This window comes from Triturus cristatus, chromosome 2_2, assembly GCF_964204655.1.
Source record: "Triturus cristatus chromosome 2_2, aTriCri1.1, whole genome shotgun sequence".
NCBI classification, from domain to species: Eukaryota; Metazoa; Chordata; class Amphibia; order Caudata; family Salamandridae; genus Triturus; species Triturus cristatus.
In genome coordinates, this window is record NC_140582.1 from 303,343,645 (window position 1) to 303,363,750 (window position 20,106).

The window sequence follows — 20,106 nt, forward strand, 5'->3', positions numbered from 1 at the left end:
GAAATTATATCTGCCCACGGATCGGGGGGGGGGCTGTCGGCGCCCTGCCTAGAGCACTACTACTTAGCAGCACAATTGCAATGGATCGCCCACTGGGTTGCGACTGTGCTACCCAGGTATTCTCTGGAACGGCTTCTTAAGCTTTTCCACCCAGCTGTCAAGAGCGCGACGCCAACACCGATCCTCCTGAAGGTGGCATATAAATGATATCACAGAAGCCTATTTCTCATCAGAAATCTGATCCCCCTATGCGCCGCCGCTGCCATTAGAGGGTTTTCCCAGCGGGATACAGACACTTACCCCTCTAGCTCTGGCGAGTTGGAAAGAGGCTGATATACAGACTTTAGGAGACCTATACAGAGACGGCTCGTTGGCAATGTATGAATCGTTCGTGGAGGAAGTGGGACTCCCGCCAGGGCAATTTCTCATGCAATGCTCACTAGTTGCAACTCTGACTGCTAAATGGGGGGACATGTCAACGGAGCTAAAATAGCACCTTACCATACAATACCTTCACGTTATGGGGCGCGGTAGACACCTGGTCCGCTGGTTCGCAGCGTCTCTACGCATACATGCAGCGATTACACTGGAGCCCCTCCGACACAAGTGGGAAACTGATCTGGGGAGGCCATTAGCTGACAGGGAGTGGGAACAGGTATTGAAAGGGCCAGTATGCATCCTCAGGAATATGAGGCTCTGGCAGATGCAGCTGTTTACAGTACATAGAGCATAACTAACGCCGGAGGCTGTCAATCGGTCTTTCCATCGGGTGGATGCGGTGTGCCCCAGATGTATGGAGCCTGGGGTGGGTCTTGTTCACATGCTATGGAGCTGTCCGAGGATACGCTTTTACTGGAGCGCGATCAGTGAACTGCTCCATGTAAGTACCGGCCGAACTTTGTCCTTTGAATGGGAGGTGTATCTGCTGCACCAGTTTCGCAGAACCCCAGCCATGAAGGTGTCATCTAGGTTCATGGATTTGGGAATAGCGGTTGCCAAACGATTACTCACCAGGCGATGGAAGGCACGGGATCCACCCCACGTGCAGGCATGGGGACACCCGTTTTATGCATCGGCTAGGGCAGAGGGGACAGCCATCAGCAGGGAGGAAAAGTTGGGATTAAGGAAGGAGCCAATAGCAGCTCAGTGGGAAGGGCTACTCCAGGCACTCCAGAGGGGTGAAGAGGAACGTATGAGGGGACAACCTGAGGGGAGCAATGCAGGCCCAGGGTAGACGTCAGAATCAAAAGTGGGGTGTGTGTGTGCGTTGCTCCATGTTTCATGTCTCATGCTTCATTTACGTGTCATTTCACAGCCTCACAAGGGGAGAAAATGATAAGCGCCATTGTGGGGGGATACGAGCCTGTTTGTAATGCTGGGCAAGGCTGCCGGGGAAGACCAGGAGGGTGGGATGGGGACATTGTCATTAGCGCCGATCTGAGTTGGGATTGTTGGGTATTAACTGTTTTTTTTACACTATTAAGTCTGTTAGCCAGTTCAGGAGGAAATACCAGAAGGACTTCTTCATGGGACTCTCGAAACTATGCGGTAGTCGTGTAGGGGTATATCCCACGCAGAGCAAGCACTGAATGTTATTCCTGCATGCCCCCTAGTGCGACAGTTGTGTCGGGGATAGGTATGAGGCTAAGGATATGTGAGATGGGAACTGGTACCTATAATGATTGGGTGACACCATGCATGGAGTGTAATTTGTTTATGATGGCTTTCAAGCAACTGTAACCTTTAAAAAGTTTAAAACTTAATAAAATAGATTTTTTTAAAAACACACAAAAAACGAAGAGGCTGAAATCCGAACACTCAGTTTATACTTGAGCTTTCCAACATTTCCTGTCAGGCTACAGTTGGTAGCTTTCCCAAATCCTAATACTTAAGTGTTTTACACTTTGGATTTTAGAAGACTAACACATTGTATGGGCAAGACTGAACTAATTTGCCAAAGCCAGCAATGTGTGTAGCATTGGTTTTGTGGCCTGCAGTACGATAGGTAAGTTTGACAGTACTGTTGCAAAACCGATTGGAGGAACAATAGTTGTCACTGTTGGAAAAACAAAGCTTCACTCGGCTGCAGGCGCACTCCACTATGAGACGTTTGTTATATCCTGTTAATCATCATTTGTAGAGCAGCAAAATAGTAATCCATTCACATCTTTACAAAACCGATGAACGGAACATGGATGCTTTATTTTTTTTAAAAAAATCCCCAATGAGATAATAGTTTGTCAGTTGTGGTCCTAAGTTAAGAGAGAACCGGCCCAAGGATTCGTTTTTGGCCACCGTATGACAGTGTGGTCAGCAGAGAGCTGGTGCATTCTATTACAGATTTACTTCAAGTGTTGGGAAATAGCTGCACATGAGAAATGTTTAGCAGGACACTACTGGGCTTTGTAACGAATAGGATTCACTAAGTGAGGCATTGCTGTTTCGCAGTCAGGCAGAATTCTTGACTTTGGAGTCAGTTGCTTAAAGAAAACCAGTCCTAAAAGGCAGATGGAAATATTCCTTTTCTGCTAAGCTTCTGGTCTCGGCCTAATACAGGTGAACACCGTTTTGAAATCTCCGCTCTTATGAAAATAATAATCTCTTAATCCCTGGTTGTCCAAAATTGACCTAACGTTTAGCAAATGGTTATTTGACACCAGAGTTGAAAAAGTAGCTAGGCTTCTGACCGCCCCAGTTAGTCTGCAACATAAAGACCAGTTAAAGCTGGGTTGGGGGCTTCCGCTTCAGCTGTTTCAACTCTAGTAGTCTGTAAACCTTACTCCACTCAAGATAGTTTTCATAGGTACTGACTTGGGAAATATCAAGCTTCTACTGGTGTGGTTCTTTTCCAGGTGGGTGCAGTTCATGGGACCCATCTTCACTCTACAGTTATGAGAAAAATGCCATGAGCAGGCAAGTTATCCGGGGCAGAACCTAAACCCCCTGAGTTTACGGACCTGTTACGGTCTTGGTCTTATGGAGCCATTAGAACTTCCAGTTAGAGACGTTTTCAGTCATCTAGGAGGCAGAGAAAAATAAACCCATTAGGCGAGTATTCATGCATATTTTTTAAAAGGGTAGGCCAGTCTATATTTGGCAATAACCACTGGGAAATCAGTTTAGAGTTTCCACAAAATGACACCGTTTTCGTTTCAGAAATGTGTACTGCATCCGGTGTCCCACAGTAGCGTGTACTCCAATAAAAAAACGATCTGCATTCATTCGGACACACTTTTGTCATTTTGCCCAGGGCCAGCTCGTGCCTGACTCACTTACAAGTATCAAACATTTTCACCCCTGCAGTTTCCATCTGCTGCCCTTCATTGTTGGGAAGGACTGTGCTGTGACTGGGATGTCCTTTCTTGACTGATCAATTGTTTGGACATGGATGTGTATGACTTGGAAATGGGGAAGACCGATTTCTACTTAGCCACTGTCTCCCAAAGGGAGATTAGGGGCGAAGTGTGACTATTGGGCTGAATCGCCGTGGCCCCTGCCTAATTGTAAACAGTTGCCAAAGGTCAGGCAGTCAGTAAGTCAACTTGGAAAACTGACACGTTTTTTTTGTTTATATTTTCACCCTTGTAGACTTTTCCTAAGTTGCGAATTCGTTTTCGTCTATCGTCTATTGTCACATTTTTAACTCCGAGGTAGGCATCCTTTTTTCCTTACCTTGTGTTAACCTTTGTAGTAGGTAGTGGTAAATGTCTTATTCATTACTTTGCATCCCACGTTAGAACTTTGTGTAGCTGTACAGAAATGTCATGCACATTTACAGCTGACTAGTGTCAAATATGGAAGTTTAAATAGCCTGAATTTCTTGTAAACACAGGCTCTGTTCCTGCCGATCAAAGTTGCTGACAAGAACAGTCTGTTCTCTATGGATCCAAGTGGTCAAATATTGAATCTCAGATTTAAACTTCATGCAACTGTGCATAAACTTTGCGCAATTATAGAGCTGACTGGAGAAATATAAAGCATGGCATTTTAAATAAAACCGGTTTTCAGTTTTAGGGCAGCAGGAAGCTGATTAGCTGGCCCCAAATTCTGCACATGCCAAATATCGGAAGTCTGAAGTTAAAAAAAAAGAAACATTGGAAAGAACATGGTAAGAAAGATCTATTTCCTACAACTAGGATTTGAGTTCTGCCACCCTGTTACCTCTAGCATCTGTTTACGTTTTTGTCACTTTCTCGGTATAGTTCTCAGTAGCTTCCAAGCTGTTTCTTTGTATCCTTCACTTGGTTTCTCAAGCCTTACCATCTAGAATAAAAACACAATTGACAACGTATCGAGATAAAAAAGGAATGCCTGATGGTAGATGTAAAAATATGCATTTATGACAAACTGCTTAAAAGTGAAATACTAATATCAAAATAAGCTAGAGAAAACATTAAAATGTGGTGTACGCTGGCCCCGTTACAAAGCACAGAATCACAGAAGTTGTGAGGTGCCACTTTGTAAGAGGATGGTGATTGCTAAGATGAACCCTTTGAGTTGGGGCTTTGCAAACAGTATTTTAGGTGGTTATGCAGTAGAAGCATTCCTCTCCAGACACTGTTTAATCTTTTCAACATTTTAATTTTTAATGACTGTACAGTCTAGCTTCTGGAAGGACGTCCCATTATATTGCCCTGAGGTTAAGCTTTTGGCAGAGTTCATGAAATTAGTCCACAACCACTCCATGACTTGCAGGCCTTTGCACAGGATAGCTACATTTTAGCTTGAATATAGGATTGAGGTCAAAATTGGTATGAGTTCTGAGCTGTACTTGTACTGATTTTAGACTAAAAGTGGATGGGACTACAGCATCATTGACGTTGTTCTGGGCCCGATAAAATTCTTTGTGACAAATAGGAGCCAGGCTCATCATTTGAGCTTAGTCCTACGCAGGTATGCTACTGAGGTCCGCAAGTCGAAATAGTATTGCCTTTCCTATTCAGTTGTTACATGCTATTACTTTCAAAACTGTTGAACTTTTATACATTTATTAGGCCCGTGTGTATATATAATTTGCCAAGTAAAAGCACGGTCTGCTTTCTTACTGACGCTTCAGTCAAGCGTTTCTTTGTAGTGCAGTCCATCACGGAGTGACCAGCTGATTTAATATTCCAACAAGTTCACTCATAACGGGGCCAACACGGACACACTTGTGTCGGCGTATTTATCTTTTACTCCACCAAAGCACACAATTACCAACATGTTACTAGGATTACTGGTCTTGTTCACCATTATAGTTGAAACGAACTGGTGATTGTGTGCTTTGGTGGAGGAATAAAAGTAAATACACTGACACAAGTGTGACCGTATACATATTCACTAAAGAACCAAAGGTCACAGGGACGTTACATTTGGGAAATAGAATTTTAAAAAAAGCATTAGAAAATCACTGGAAAAACCCAAGGTTACAGGGACTTTTAGTTGGGCTCAGATTTCACTAGTACAAAACCATAGATATTCAACAGTTACCTGAGCTAACTAGAACTTAAGCCCCCGCCGCCGCTAAGCAATGCACTGCTTATGACCTCACATATTACATCACTGATGACATCAACCAGTGAGTATTTTATGAGAGGTTCTGACACTGAAAGATATATGCTGAGCTACTGCATAGGTTAAATTACTATTTCTGTACTATTTGGTGTTTATATTTCTAACACGTATCATCTGAAATATAATCCCTTTTTTAAAGTGGGTGTATAGTTTGAGTGAACTAGTCTCTATGCTGACATGTCCCCTGTTGATTCATGTGTGTGGTAGTGCTTTGCGACAGTCTACGCGGTTTGTTGTTACTTCACTCCACAGTGATGGCTGAGTAGGGTTGTGTTTCACGACATACTGACCACTTTGCTTAGACCTCTCCTTCATGATGAATGATTGTAGAACTAGTTTTCAATAAATTCATCAGAGCTCTCTAGGGTGATGGTTCATTGTAGTAGTGGTTTGCAACAGTCTGACCTCTCTGCTGGATAATTTTACTAGTGGTTTTTGACAGTGGCCTGTTTGCTAAGACCTCTCTACTGGGTGTGCTGTAGTGGTTTGTGTAAAACTGACGTCTGCACTAAAATCTTTTTTGCAGGTTGACAAATGGTGGTGTGCGATAGCCTAGCCTGTACTGTTAGATGTCTTGGTTAGCTCATTAGTGTTTAGAGTAGTGGTTTAGAAGAGACAGGACTATCCACTGAGAACTCTCTCCTGGGTGAAAACTGAATGTAGTAGTTAAAGTTGCAGTGAGCTCTGCTGTACACCTTTCACCTGTCTTTATTTTTATTTTTAAATTAAATGGTATTTTATGAAGTATATTGAAGTTTACTTTGCTGGATGCAGTAATGTCATTCGAGATGTCATCAGTGCTGCCACTACCCATGTCATGAGTGATGCAATATGTGTGTTCATAAGCAGTGCATTGCATAAGTTATTGTTGGCTCAGGTGACTGTAACTGCAGAATTGTTTTTGTGTGCAAAATCTGAACCCAACTATAACGACCCCGTACCCTTTGGGTTTTTTTCTGTAAATTTAGACTTTTTTTGTACTGCTTTTTCCTGACTGACATCCCTGTAACCTATTTTTTTGTGAATTTCACTTGATTGTTTATGTAAATTGTACTGCAATTTGACCCATAAGGTCAGTTTACTAATGTACATTTCCACAAGTTTATAAAGGCATTTTATTCAAACAATTCATTCTTATGATATATTTTAAAACAAAATGGTAAGGTTTCCTATGTATTATTTCTATAAATGCAATGTACGAAGTTCTTTAAAAGAAGAAAACCATATATATAGCTTAGTATTTGGAAGCCTATCTGTTTCACAACAGATTAATTTAAGAGCAGTGAATCCGCAGATCCGCATCAGTGCTGCTGCAGATGTGCTGCGAATGCAGAGACCCCCAAAGCTCAACTTCTCATTGGAAACAGTAAGTCTCCACATATGCACATTGCAAACTACTCCCTAAAGGAGTTAGTTACTTATATCTCTCCGAACCAGGGCTCCACCTTTTTATGGCTTCCTTTGCTAGGTAGGCATTTTTAAAGTAAGTATGTCTTCTGCTGAAGAAATAGGAGGAAGGACAGGAGAAAGACATGTCGCCTCCAGTGAAATCCTCTGACTCGTAGAACTTTTCTAAAAATCATTGCATATTAAGAATTATGAAGAGCTGAGAGGGAAGGCGGCTTAGCATAAACATGATTGTGGAAAATGCCACATGCCAGTTGGAGTGAAAATGTAATCCGTTACTCAATTCATGGATGCTGTGAACAACCACAATTGTGTGGTTTTTTTTTTACCCCACAGTTCCCCCCCTTCATTCCTGTCCGGCTGAAGCTGGTTGCTTCTTCCATGTTGTCTTCCCTTACTCCTTTTACTGCCCTTGTTATTTTCCTTGCATAACCTAAAATTCTCCCCCCCCCCAAAAAAAAAAAAAATTTACTTTTAGAATCACCATCTGGTTAAAGAAAGGTAACTCAATTTTTTTGTTCTTGTGCAATTGTATGTTTAAGAGTTTGTTTTTCCATTTATACGTGTATCATACCCTCAAATTGAAACCAAGGTAGCATATTGGACTACTTTAATATTTACCAAGGGGAATAAAGCTATAAAGTGGTAGATGACACTAGCAAATATTTTGCAGTGTCACCTAGAATACAACAAATGCAAGTGGATGTTCAAGTGCCTGTGTGGGTGCGTGATTGGCTGTATGGATGTTTGTGTAACTGGGTGTGAGTGGCTGTGCGGGTGAGTAGCTGACTAGATCTGTGCATGTCACTGGCTCTGTGGGTCTGTAAGTGGCTGTGTGAATGAGTGTATCTGGGGTGTTGTGTTTGGGTGTATGGCTGTCAGTGGGTATGAGTGGTTTTATGGGTTGAAGTGGGTGACAGTATGGTGTGTGAATGGGTGTGAGGGGCTTTATAGGTGTGCGTAAATGGCTGTGGGGAGGTGTGAGTGGTTGTGATGCGAGTCCCTTGTGGGTGTGTATGGTATTGTGGGTCTGAGTGGTTGTGTAGGTGGGAGGGAGTCTGGGCTGCAAGCGATTTTGTGGGTCTGAGATTGGGTGTGTGGCTGTGTTGGGGTGTGTTGCTGTGTGGGAATGTGGGTGGAAGTGGATGTGTGGGAGTGACTAAAAGAGGGTGTGTTTAGGCGAGAGTGCCTGGGTGCGTGTGGTTTTGTAGGTGTGGCTGGGAGAGGGTGTGTCTGGGCGAGAGTGGTTTTGTGGGTGAGAGTGACTTTGTGGGTGAGTGATTGTATGGGTAAGTGTGTTTTGGGCTGTGAGTGGTTTTGTGGGTCTGTGAGTGGGTGTTGAAGTGGCTATTAGCATGAGTGTGTGAATAGGTGTTTGGGTCTAAGTGGGTGTATTTTTTTAAATTGGGGACTAGATTCACGGATCCACCACAGAGCACACGGGGTCACGCTGAGCGCCGCAATGAATCAGTGGACCCTTGTGCACTAAGGTATTTGGACAATTTCTTGCCTATGAGTGGTCCTTCAGACTCCATCTGTCCCACATGGTCAGGGGACCTATATCTGGGCCCCTTCTAGCATTTATTTTATTTTTCTGCCTGGACAGTTAGGATGCACAAAATGGGGGCCACAACTTTCCACTCAGGTTCCTGCCAGCCAATCACGGCATTGCTGTTGGCGTGTGGGTCTGCCTCAGTGGGTCCATGTCTCTAGATATACATACATTTTAACTGGAGAACTCTAAAACTACTGAGCAGATTTACACAAAGTTACATAAAGCACTCGTTTTCAACTAAGATCAAGCTTTCTGCCAAATTTGCTGTAATTCCGTTCAGAGGTTCAGGCTGTAGTAGTGTCTAAAATCCCTTCGGAAAATTGCATGGGGAGAACTCGTTTTGGGACCCCCTCTCTTTAATCTGCCCCCGCTTCATGGATCACCCCGAAACTTTTCAGACAGCAGCTGAAGTGACTGGCATACTAGTTTCTAGAATTTCATGAAGATTCGTCAAACAGTGTCAGTTATTAGGTATACAAAATAACGCTCTTCCTATGGAAACTAGGTCCCAATATAACTACCTACTGGCAACTGCAAGTAGGTTGTGTATTTTAGCAATGTTCCAAAAAAAAAGTGCCCCGGTAATTTTTGTTGCACACTAAGTTTCAGGGCGATCCGTCAACCGGGGGCTGACAAAAGTTGAGGGGAGGGTCAAAAAACGTTTTTCCCAATGTTAATGTCCATAGAGATTTTAGACACCACTATTTCCTGAACTGTTTGGCAGAAAGGTAGCTCTTGGTCCAGAAAGAACCCTTTTAATTTGGTGTAAATCAATTCAGTAGTTTTGGAAATATTAAATAAAATCCAAATTTGTATATCTTGTATATCAAATTCTCATGATCTTGTACAAAGATCTGATTTGCTGCCAACACTTCAACCAGGAAGTTTTGTCAGCCATTTAGTACTTGGCTTCAGCAGAGTCCATGAAAAAACATTTGAAAAAGAAAATAGATCACTGTAGGAATACACTGACCCATCTAGCTTTGGTCCTGGGACCCCTCAGGTCTAAAGTTCATTTTTTAAATTTGGGCAGGAATTGTGCTGGATCCGCGGCTCCTGCTGAAAAAAGAAAAAGAAAAGCGCAGGATAAAAAATGGGGGGTGCTCTTTTGAGCCCCAGGGACCACCACCTTTCCGGAGCTTCATTTTAAATTTCGAAGGGGGTCGTACAGACCCCTCTCCTGGTGGCGTGTTCAAGCCCGTGGAACCACCACCTCCCTGGGGCTGAATTAAAGTAATGGGGGCCTATAATGAAATAAAAAGGAAGTGGGGGCCAGTCGGCCCCCCTCCTAGGCCATATACTTCCCCAGGGACAACGACCTCACCAGGGCTGACCCATGCAGATCAAAGGAGAGGGAGTGGCTGCGTGGCCGCCCTCCTTGAGCCATACATGGCCCTGGGGACCGCCGCATCCCCGGTCTGGCTTCTGCTATACCCTGGGGTGCCCACCCCTAGGACATCGCAGTTAGCTTTTGCTTGGTGGGAACTGACCGCTGCCACCAAGGGAGACCATACACTTCGGTTCCAGTAAGCGGGAGCAGTAAAAATGCTCTGGCCCGCTGGAAGTGGAGATGTCATCTCTTTCCCTGCCCGCAGACAGGCAGGGAAAGCAATTAAACATATTGCTCCTGCACAGCTGGAACTGCCTTTCCAGCAGCACCCTCCGTACAGCAGCAATGTTGGCTTGCGTAGGAGGTGGGGTGCTAGCTAGGACCATGGGGGCCTTGAGGCTCCCCCTGCAGAAAAGAAAGGCATAATAAAGGTCAAAGACATGCAGAAAGAGGCAACATAAAGGTGATAAACTAGCAGAAAGAGGAAAAATAATGAGCAACAGAGGAAAATTAAAGGTGAGAAAGGAGCAGAAAGGCAGAATAAAGGTCAGTAGTGTGAAGAGGTAGGCTAAAGGTCCGAAACAAGCAGAAAGAAGCACAATAAAGGACAAATGAGCAGGAGGAGGCAAAATAGAGGTTGGCAACAAAGTTGGGAAACCTACATAAAGAGGCAAAATGCAGCTCAGCAATGAGCAGAAATGCAAAACAGGGTAAAACTGAGGCAGAAAAAGCAGAAGAGGCAAAATGGAGCACCCTAGACAAACACACACTCAGACCCACTGAGGGGCTCTCACACCCATTGACAGACTTACTGAGACAGTCCTGCACTCACTGTAAAAGGTTAGTGGTTACATTTAGGAAATAAAATTTAAGTCCCCCTAATAATTAACTTAAATATAAGGTTACAGGGACGCTGTAGTTTGGAAACATAAAAAATAACTTTGAAATCCACAGAAAAAAAGCCATGGTTAAAGGGACTATATAGTTAGAAAATAAATTTTAAAAAATCCTTAGAAATGCATAGAAAAAAACAAAGGCTACAGGAACGTTATAGTTATGCGCAGATTTCAGGCATACAGCCACTCACACACCCACTCGGTCACACAGCCACTCTCATATGCTACAAATAGTATCACTCAGTAGTTCAGAAAGTATACTATTTCTACTTATGTAGTACCTTGGTATAGGAGTTTCTCTCATCAAGTTTTATAAAACATGCACACACTGTGGTTGATGTCATTAGTGATGTAATTTGAGATGCCATCAGTGATGTCACTGACCATGTCATAAGTGATGTAATATGTGAGGTCATAAACAGTGCATTGCGGGGGCGTAGGTTTATAGCTAGCTCAGGCAACTAAAACTGCTGAATTTCACTGGTATTGTATGAGTAAAAATTGAGCCTAACTATACCGTCTCTGCAACCTTTGTTCTGTTTCCCTGTAGATTTTGACAGTGTTTTAAATTCTATGTCCTGACTATAACCTCCCTGTGACCTTTGTTTTAAAAAAAATATATTTTCTAAGGATTTTTACATTTTATTTCCTAACTATAACGTCTTTGTAACATTTGGTTGTTTTTTCGTATAGAATGCCACTCAGTTGGCGGATTTCGGCTACTGTCACGTGTAGAATGCGTAGTTACCGATAAACTCCTCACATTGGTTTCCTTTTGGCACAATAGTCACTTCGTTTCGCAAGTGCGACGACTTTCCTGGTGCTTGCCAGCAGCCGGGCAACCCTCAGCAGCCAAAGGGAGTTCATTCCCCAAACAGAGTGCCAGGAGGCCCCTGTGCAGTGGTTGAGAAAGAGGGGCCTTCAAAGTTTCAGCAATCCGGCCATGGGGGACTTGCTTGTTGCAACAGTAGGGGTCCTTGGCCCCCAACGTCCTTCAGCAGCCAAAGCGGAGTTCATCCCCCAACCAGTAGTATGCCGGGAGACCCCTTTCGAGAGTGGTTGAAAAAGGGGGCGGGTTCTCCGTCGCAGCATTTCGCAACAAGCTAGTTTCGGAACTTGATTTTGCCTCTTTCTGCTAGTTTCTGACCTTTATTCAGCCTCTTTCTCCGATTCCTCATGATCACGGGCGGGGGGGGGAGACTCCAGGCCTCTGCGGTGCCAGCCTGTTCCACACCTGCCGGAGCTGAAATTTATGTCACACACAAGAAGCTGCTTAACATTCAGGTTCCTCTGTGTGAAAGAAATGTTTCTGTTTTCCTGATCGCTTGACAGCGGGCAAGGTAACTGGCAAATGCTCAGTTAACAGCACGCAAGAGCATTTCTCCGCTCTCACTTGCTGGAAGTGGAGTGTTTGCTGTGGGTTGGCGAGAGTAGTTCAAGCTCCCACCCAGCCATAGTGAACAGCTGGCCCTGGTGGGTGGTGGTCATCAGTGCCATATATTGCTCCTGGAAAAGGGCAATGCAGCCCACCTCCTTTCTTCAGAATGGGTTGCCCTGGGGAGGTGGTGGTCCAGGGGCCGAAAATGGCCCGGTAGGTAGACTGTGCTGCCCCCTCCTTTTTAAAATACAGGCCTGGTGAGTTGGTGGTCCCTGGAGCATGGAGGTCCATGCGCCCCTCCATCTAAATTTAACAAATGGTCCTGAGGAGATGGTAGTTTCCGAGGCCTGGAGTGATCTGCTGTCCAGCATCGTTTACTATGAGCCCCGGGGAGGTGGTGGTTCCGGGGGCATAATTAAGACCCAGGAGAGTGCCCCTGTGCACCCCTTTCTTTTATTTCCCACATTTTCACAGGACCTGACCCACCCGGGGACTAAACCTTACAGAAGAGTAGGAGCCTGTGTCTCTTTTTCCGGCGGAAGCAGTCGAAGATTGTTAAACTTTTTTTTTTGCCTTGGCTGAGTCCTTGTGGGATCCTCACCCCCAAGAGGCCTAGGTGTTCAGGGTATTCCTACCCTTCCCCTTTTCTTTAAAAAAAATAAAAATTGGTGGGACTTCCTGTTTTGAAGCTTTGGCAGCCAGTTGCATCTCAGCACAAGATCGTGACGGTTTGCAGAGCCTTTGCGTCCCTATTTATACAAAAATATATTTTTTAAATAACCAACTACTAAACAGATTTACACCAAATCAGAAAAAGGCACTTCTCTGGACCAACAGATACATTTCTGCCAAATTTGGTGTAATTCCGTACAGTAATTCGGGTTGTAGCTGTCTAAAGTTTCAATGGGAATTAACATGGGGAAAATGCGTTTTGGGCCCCTCCCCGCCCCCTTTTTCATGGCCCCTGCTTAATGGATCTCCCTAAAACTTTCAAGACCGTGGCTGTAGTGGCAAACTAGTTTTGAAAATTTCGGGAGGATTCGTAAAAGTTATAGGCAAAACTAAATGGTTTTCCTATGTAAACTAGGTTGCAATTATAAATACCTACTGGCAATTAATATCTCTCAGCCAGTGACCTGGATTTTGAGCTACCTTAACTCTCCTGTCTCAATCATTTCACCTCCAAGCAAGTCATTGATTTGTTGATAGGTAGCTAGTAATTCTCTAAGCTAATCTTAACCTCTGCGGTTGTAGTCCTTAGCACACTTGCACTCCCATTTGTGAGATGAAAGGTTGCGGAAAGCCCAGGTGGAAACCTGCTCTAAACAGTCTTAAATTTGAAAGTTACGGATCCTCTGACAAAATCGGCACAGTCAATATTAACTGCTTCTGCCAATTAGCGTGCATGAAACCAGTTTTCTAGAGCCAACGTGGCAGTCGGGGGTTTAATGGACTCTGTTGTACCTTGGCCTAAGAGAATGAATTCTGCTTAGAGCTCTTTTAGAAACGCACGGCTTATTGAATAGGTTTGAACATATCTGCTTAGCTCTGCCACCTTAACCTTATGACATGACCTATATTTTTAAATCGCACTGAATTGTCCACTGGGTTCTTCAGGCAGCAACCCCCTTAGTTTATTGCTAGCAAATTGTTTACATTTCTTTTCAAGCTCTTATAGCCTCTAACTCCACTGGATGTTGTATAAACAAAAGTTTCAACTTGTTAACCCAGGCTTTCATTGAGCCCCAGCTAAACCTTGGAATGTTTAGACCATCCAGCAGCTTGAATTTATTTTCAGTATTGAACTTTGACAGTCACATAGGGCTTTAGCTGCCGTGGTAACCATGTCAAATATTGCCCCCTCGTTAAGCACCAAGGAACTTCAGTTGATGTGCATTCCAAACAGTACTTGGATTGGGTTTTAATAATCAATAGATAATGAATATTAGCAGCCAAATATTTGTTTTATTGCGTACCATTTGGGAAAATGCGAGAATGGGGCACTTCGTAACTAGTGTCAAGAAAAAGCACCTTGTGACTGAGTTGGTTCTTGTCAGGATGGTTAACAGTCAGGGGATCCACAGTGAATAGACATCCTCTTGTGGTATCATGGCATGAATCCCCAAAAGCCCTAGGACACAGGTGACATCTGCCTCAGCCAGAAAAAGACTTAACTTTGCAAAATTGCTAACATTGTGTGATATATACTTTCCCCGATGCAAGAGAGTAGCCGATTGTTTTCTCCTTTTATTGCTGTTGTCAAATTGCACCTCCAGAATAATTACCATCACCCACATGTTCAAAAACCTATATTTGGTGGTTTATATTTTACTCAAACCTAGTCAAACACTAGAGTTTAGAAAACGTAGGTCTGCTTTTTATTTAAATTACAAATGTCCAATATTTTTCCTTGGTTCACACCTTTCAGTCCTTGTTGCTCTAAACCTTGGATCTTTTGATGGACTGCCATCTTTTCTCTGTTCTATCTTCCTTCCAGCTTGTCTCATGGGTGTCTTAAAACAATATTCCTGAGTGTAGGGAAAGGCTCCTAATATCTAGAGAAGTAGCAAACCTAGTGAGGCTGTCGGAACTATGTATAAGGATAGGTGTTACGAGTTTTTATTGATCCTATAGAATTCTACTTCTGTAAATCAGAAGGTAGTCTTTGGCTAAGTACACCTTTCAGAAAGGGATTCTGTATACACTGAGTGGAAACAGTGGACAGTGAATTAGGCCAGGGTGCAAGATGAGATTGCTTGATGGCACATCAATAGTATTAGTTGTGGTCAGCCACGAGATGAGGTGAGAGGGGAAGGATTATTGATGGGGCAGATGTGTTTAAACAAAACAACTGACTGTATCCAGAGTTGACGCTTCAGTAAACGCAATTAAGTCTGGATATTCTAGAGAGGAAGGGAGGAGTTTAAAAAAAAAAACGTTTTAAATTACCCTCACACTGACTTGGAAGGATACATAGTATTTTATTGAGTGGTCTAAAATAAGCGCAACAGGATTCCGAATTGTTTAACTTTCACCACATTAGCATCACCCAATGCCACTTTCATTGCTAGATGCAACAGAAGTATTGCAGGATTATGTAAGTCACTAGTTACTATATTTAGATTTGAGACAGTACTTGCAGGTAAACTAAAACCAACGCCTTCCATAATGAAGTAACTCCGCTCTCAACCATGAAGAATATGCTATTTCATAAAGAACACCTTTGCCCATTAGTTATTTTGAAATTAAATCCCAGTCTTGTAAATCTGCTATCACCAGCAGCAGTTCATTATTGGTTGCCTTTAATGTTATAATCAGCACAGATTGACAAGTAAGAGCCGCAGTCCTCTTCTGATCTAGTCTTTTCCACTCTTATTTTGGCCATCTACACCTCTAATTTAAAGTTGCATCTTCCTGCATTCCCCTAATATCCTTTTTAGGTAAAGGAAAACATTGTCACTATAAGGAATCAAATGCATGATTATGGGAGCCAGAAAACAAGGCTACAGTCAGTGTGAGCTGTGACTTAGCAACACTATGGCCCAAATCTGACCCACAAAGTTGACCTGGTTGCTGTAAGTAAACACCGCGGTAACTGTGGTGGCAATGCTCCTTCTGAGAATATGCGTGCAGTATGTGTGCACTAGGCGAATAAATTCAGATGCAAGGAATTTTCAGTCACTAGTGAAACAAGCATTTGCAATGCAATAGGTCTCGCATTTACACGAGTTTGAGCTATTGACATTGTAAATGACATTGCCTTTTATTTTTATTTTCGTTTTTAAAACCTAAATAAAAGGCATTGTCATTTACAATGCAGTAGCTTAAACTCGCCTAAATGCGAGACCTATTGCATTGCAAATGCTTGTTTTTATCAGGGTTAGTTCAGTGCTTAATTTGAGCTGGTAGTTGCCCTTATTTTTCCTCATCAGACATATGCCCAGAGCAGGAGAGAGAAAACACAAAAGAGGGGAAGAAGTAGGACATGAATGACAGAAAAACAGTGACAAAGAAAGAAAGAAATGAAAAAGAATCTGAAAGAGGGAGCTAATGGAGGGGGGTGGATGGTGGTGGATGAAAGAGGTATACGGTGGTTTTAACACTACGTAGCCTCTGTGTTTGGCACCCTCGACATTTGATAGCACCTGCCACGTGCTTCTGAGGAAAACGCTGGGCCCCAGCACTTATTCTCATAAAAATTAAGCACAGGGGATTGTTGCCCAGTTCCATTGCATGTCACTTCAAGCTTGGTGAACAAATAGCCAATCAGGTGTCGCACATTCCTTCAATGGCTTGCTCTTTGGTGCGGGTGCCATTTCGACTCTGGTACATTGACTCATGGTGTTATTTTACCTTCTTCTAATGCGTTTAATTTACCTTGCACAGACATAAACACCCAGTAATAAAATCTTAAGTGGCTCAAGCTTGCTCCCCTGTTCATTTATCATTTCTGTGACATCACCAAGGTGAAACCTAAAGCACAGTGCCGAACGGGGAAGCGTTGGGATCGGAGATGTGCAGTCTGACACTATAGTGAGTGACGCCATCACCACCCTAGGGGATACAACATTCTGTGCCAATCATGATTTCAATAAATACTGTCACCAGATGACAGACTATGAATGTCTCCTCCAAGGGGAGAGAAGTTGGCCTAAGGGCTACGGCGGTCGGCGTCAAGTCGGGGGAACCGGGCTCGAATCTCGGCAAGGACGCGCGACATCCTGTGATTCTGGGTAAATCGTTTAATCTCTCCGTGCCTAACAAAAACAAGATGCTGCTAGAGCGACCATAATAGGATTGAAAAAAGCTCCGGACAGACCAAATAGAATGAACCGTGATGGGCCACACGCTATTCGCTGACATGTTGGAACTTTGCGGAAGATGCAAAACTGAAAGTAATTGCAGAAAATTTACTTTTTTTAAGGAGACCTCTTTAAAAACCTCAGTAAAAACGATGCGTACACAACATTCCTCCCGAATATATACAAAAGCTTCTTGTAAATTAATAAAATACAGATTCATTGTTCACAAATGACATCCTAATATTCCCTTCAGCTTGTGCAGTGGTGTGGAAAGGGCTCCGTTTAAAGATGGCGGCTCCAGTAGCATATCATTGTGGAACAAGTGTAGCATGGCTCCCCCCGCCTACCCATCGGGTGAGTGGTGGTGTAGGGACAGAAGCCACATGACCTCCGCGGGATAATGCGGGTCATGTGCCTGGTAGCTCACTCTCCGATCAGGCAAACGATAAGAGCTACATAGAGAAGAGGAAGGTGTTTCGGAAATATACAGGCAGCAAGCAACGCAGGACTCGAAGACAACTTAAGTTCAAATATGGACTGCGGGGTGATCACCTCCAAAACCAGACTCCTTCTGATCAGCCTCATATTCTTGGTTGGCGTGTTCTTTCTAAGCGGTTAAAATTTTAAACAAGCTGTCTCCGTGGAGCCAACGGGAAAATGGAAAGTGAAAGTGCATGAGTCGGCTGCAGAGTTAAAATAGTTTGGAATAGACCTTTCTCACACTTTGAAGCTGAGTTGAAGAATCTGTATGTAGCTACCTAGCTAGGGTGAAAGAAAGGTGTCGGCTGATTGACATGAAACTGAAGAACAAGACTGTGTGGTTGTCTCAGACTTTAAGTGGCTTGAAAAATTACTAAGCTCTGGGGAAGCTGTGTAAATTCATGGTTGAACCGAGACAGGTCACTAAGTGAGATTAAAACTGTGTGGCCTAACGGCTAGAGTGGTCAACTTCGAAGCTGGGGAAGTGGGTTAGATTCTCGGCAGGGGCGCTCAGCATCCTGTGATTCTAGGCAAGTCACTTAATCTCCCCATGCCTAACAAAATGAACGTGTCCGTCTGTAGCGCAGCTGGTGCTCATGTAGATTGCTCTGATACCTTCAAGTAGAGTTTGCTCTATATAATTTTGAACAAAAAAAATTGATGTCAATCTCCTGGGCTTCAAGAATTTTCCTCTGGGTGCATGCATCTTTTGCATACAAGACTCAGTGTTAGACGGGTAAGATATTTTTCTGCATGTTTGTAGCAAATGGAATCTGCCCATTTAGTCCCCTGGATTTTTTGCCTCTTATTGCTTGTTCTTTAGACTTTAACTGTGAATCTCTACTGGAGTCTGACCCGTGACACATCCACAGAAAATGGCCTGGTGGTAATAGCCGCCAGTGTCTATCTTTTAAGAAGAGGCTGCTGCTGCCCAGTTAATGTAGGACGTTCTGAGCTGATTGCACATGAATGTGAGGGCTGTATGTGAGACTACTGTCTTAAGCAGCTTGAATCTGTGCACAGGTAGCCTGTTGCAGAAGGGTCTCTTCAAGTATTGATTCTGACCTTGGGTAAACCTTATAATGCGAGTGGGCATTCATAGTGTAGATCTGTAGTGCTTACTGAAGGTATGTGATGCTTAAACTGTAATGTGTCTCTACCCGGAGAAGAGCATTATGCTTTCATCACTTCAATGAATGGCAGTCATGTAAAACATCGGAAACAAACACTATCCCGTGACAATTAGGGATCAGTTTCATTGGAGTTAAACAAAGGTCAACCAATCTGGACATTCCGAGGCCATCCTCCTCGTTCTTTACTGATTCTCCAAGCCATAAAATAAGTACAGGCTATGTGCTTTTTTTTTTTTTCTTGTTGCCTATGTGCTGTATTTTTCTGCCTTAATCAATATTCCCTTTTCAGGTTGTTTAACTGGGCCTGCAGAAGCGCTCTCACTTTTACACTGTGCCATGCTCTCTTGGAGACGCGCCGGGACTGTGTGGTCCTCCAACCGCTGGATGGTGCCTGCATACTTTTGAGGTTGGGCCATGATTGCAGATCTGATTCCTCTAAGGTGCGATCGGAACGGTCAAGGCTGCTGACCCCCACGAGCCCCAGCCTGGAGTAGCTTGTTACCTCCCCAAGGCAGGGTGCCCCGTCCCTCTTTGATGATTAAAGTGGCACTTCAGCCAGAAATAGATCCCCACATGACGAAATTCCTTGCTAAATACATGCGTGATCCCAAAAAGGGCATATGATCTATCCTGGTGGTCCTGCCAGGACAAACATTTAGATGTAGCAGTCTCCTGACCAAAATACTTGATGTATTGTTGGAGGATGCCAGGGCCTATGGCTAACTAATTTCATCCGAAGTTATATCGGGTTGGGCGCAGAGGGCGATGAGTTTCCTTGGCAATGCCAATTGCGCCCTATCTACTGAAAAGATCCCTCTTAATAAGAATTGATCCCAACTTAGATCTTGCCACCTCCAAAGCGGGCCTGTTAACGCAGGGCAGCTTATTTGGTGAGACGTTCATCAAAGAGCTCAGAAAGTTCGATGCAAAATTTTGCTCCTTAGAAAAGGCACAGTCTTCAATAAACATCTTTACCCCCATGTTTTCACCGGGACTGGCCTGGGAAGAGGGCACTTGGCCAGCCGTGGACAGCAACAGGCGTCTTTCAGAGGCCCACCCTGTAGAAGGGAACAATTCCAGGATCAATCCCAATTTGGAGTATTTTACTCCACCCGCGCATTTCACAAACATTGCAGCACCAGAGGTAGACACCCACAGTACACCTCACTGTGAGTGTCCTCCCATTTTCCTAACTAGAATTGGGGGCAGACTGGCACACTTTATACACAATTGGAGAACTCTGATGTCCGCTTGGGTCCTGCTGTCTGTCCAAGGATTTCAAATCGAATTCTATGGCTCCTCTGTCCTGGACCCCACAGCCCCTTCATTTCTCTGCAGAGCAATCGCCCTTGGTAGCAACAGAAGTTCAAGACCTCTTAGCCAAAGGGGCCATTGTCAAGACAACCCTGCACCCTTGCTGTTTCCTCAGCAACATCTTAGTGAACAAATGAGATGGTGGAAAACGCCCAGTGATCAGACTCAGTTCAACAAATGGCTTATATACCTTCATTTCAAGATAGTGGATTCATCTCCTCAGATCTCCTCCTCCTCAAAGACTAGCTAGTATGTCTG

General features: G+C 43.8%; 1 protein-coding gene across 9 annotated transcripts in view; it reads left to right on the forward strand.

Annotated features, from left to right (window-relative positions):
- The window catches only part of ELAVL2 (ELAV like RNA binding protein 2), a 558,243-nt gene that overhangs the window by 168,196 nt on the left and 369,941 nt on the right, over window positions 1-20,106 (forward strand). The window contains exon 1 of one of the 9 annotated variants that reach the window (XM_085641345.1): window positions 4,037-4,108. The exons of 7 other annotated variants lie outside the window; for them this stretch is intronic. In XM_085641345.1, the coding sequence (XP_085497471.1) occupies window positions 4,106-4,108 (3 nt within the window). In that variant the 5' untranslated portion in view covers window positions 4,037-4,105. Of the gene's footprint in view, window positions 1-4,036; window positions 4,109-17,302; window positions 17,514-20,106 lie in introns of those variants that run through there. One more of the 9 variants, XM_085641344.1, reaches the window with a different exon arrangement.